This window comes from Penaeus vannamei, chromosome 1, assembly GCF_042767895.1.
Source record: "Penaeus vannamei isolate JL-2024 chromosome 1, ASM4276789v1, whole genome shotgun sequence".
NCBI classification, from domain to species: Eukaryota; Metazoa; Arthropoda; class Malacostraca; order Decapoda; family Penaeidae; genus Penaeus; species Penaeus vannamei.
In genome coordinates, this window is record NC_091549.1 from 36865347 (window position 1) to 36866192 (window position 846).

An 846-nucleotide genomic window follows, 5' to 3' on the forward strand; every position below is an offset into this window, starting at 1 on the left:
CGGCATGAGCAAGTATAGATGAAATCTAAAAAAAAAAAAAAAAAAAAAAAAAAAAAGATAAAGAAAACAATATTGCCAAGAATATCAATCATTAAATCAAGCAACTTTCAACATTTTCAGGTGTGGAATTGGGTCAAAGGTCGAATCACACACGAAGGTCGAGGTCACAGCGGGGCCATCACCAAAGCTAGCCTCTCTCCGGATGGAAAAGTGTTGTCTACGGTTGGAAAAGACGGCGCCATTTTATTCTGGAAAATTCCATAGAAATACGCTGGGAACAAATGTACACTCCTCATCCCAAACCATCTTTTAAAAAAGTGCCACAGAGATATGGAAATTCTGAACAATTAATAAAATAGCCAATATTTGCCATATGACTGTACTGTGGATGATATTGTTTCTAATGATAAGTACTACGCCTTCAATAAGTCATACTAAATTATACATTGCATGAAACTGATGGTTTGTGAATTATTACTTTTGAAATTCTACCAACTGCCATTATAAAAAGGTATTTTGCTTATGCTGGAATATTTGTATAGACTATTATTATAGAATATTTACTTCCATGATGTAATTAAATGGTCATGGAATGAAAAATATATTTATCAATTTAGAACTTTGTTTCGTGCTTCAGTCCCCTACCCATGTGGATACAGACATACTTGCCTTAACACTCACAGTTACCTAATGATTATGGAATGTATAGTTGTCCATCTCCAGTTTCTCTGATATAATTCCGTCAGTCTCTGTACTGTTTCTGTGACCAACAGTAGGGTGATAATAATCATCATTCATATTGGTTATGAACTAATCATCAGTCTGTTTTGCAAAGTCGGTTTAACC

The 846-nt window shown here is 34.3% G+C and overlaps 1 protein-coding gene across 1 annotated transcript in view; it reads left to right on the forward strand.

Moving 5' to 3' along the window:
* The window catches only part of LOC113808524 (uncharacterized), a 13001-nt gene extending 12385 nt beyond the window's left edge, over positions 1-616 (forward strand). Inside the window, exon 13 of the mRNA XM_070122410.1 lies at positions 121-616. Within this exon, the coding sequence (XP_069978511.1) occupies positions 121-264 (144 nt within the window). The 3' untranslated portion in view covers positions 265-616. The remainder of the gene's footprint in view (positions 1-120) is intronic.
* The last annotated feature ends 230 nt before the right edge of the window (positions 617-846 follow it).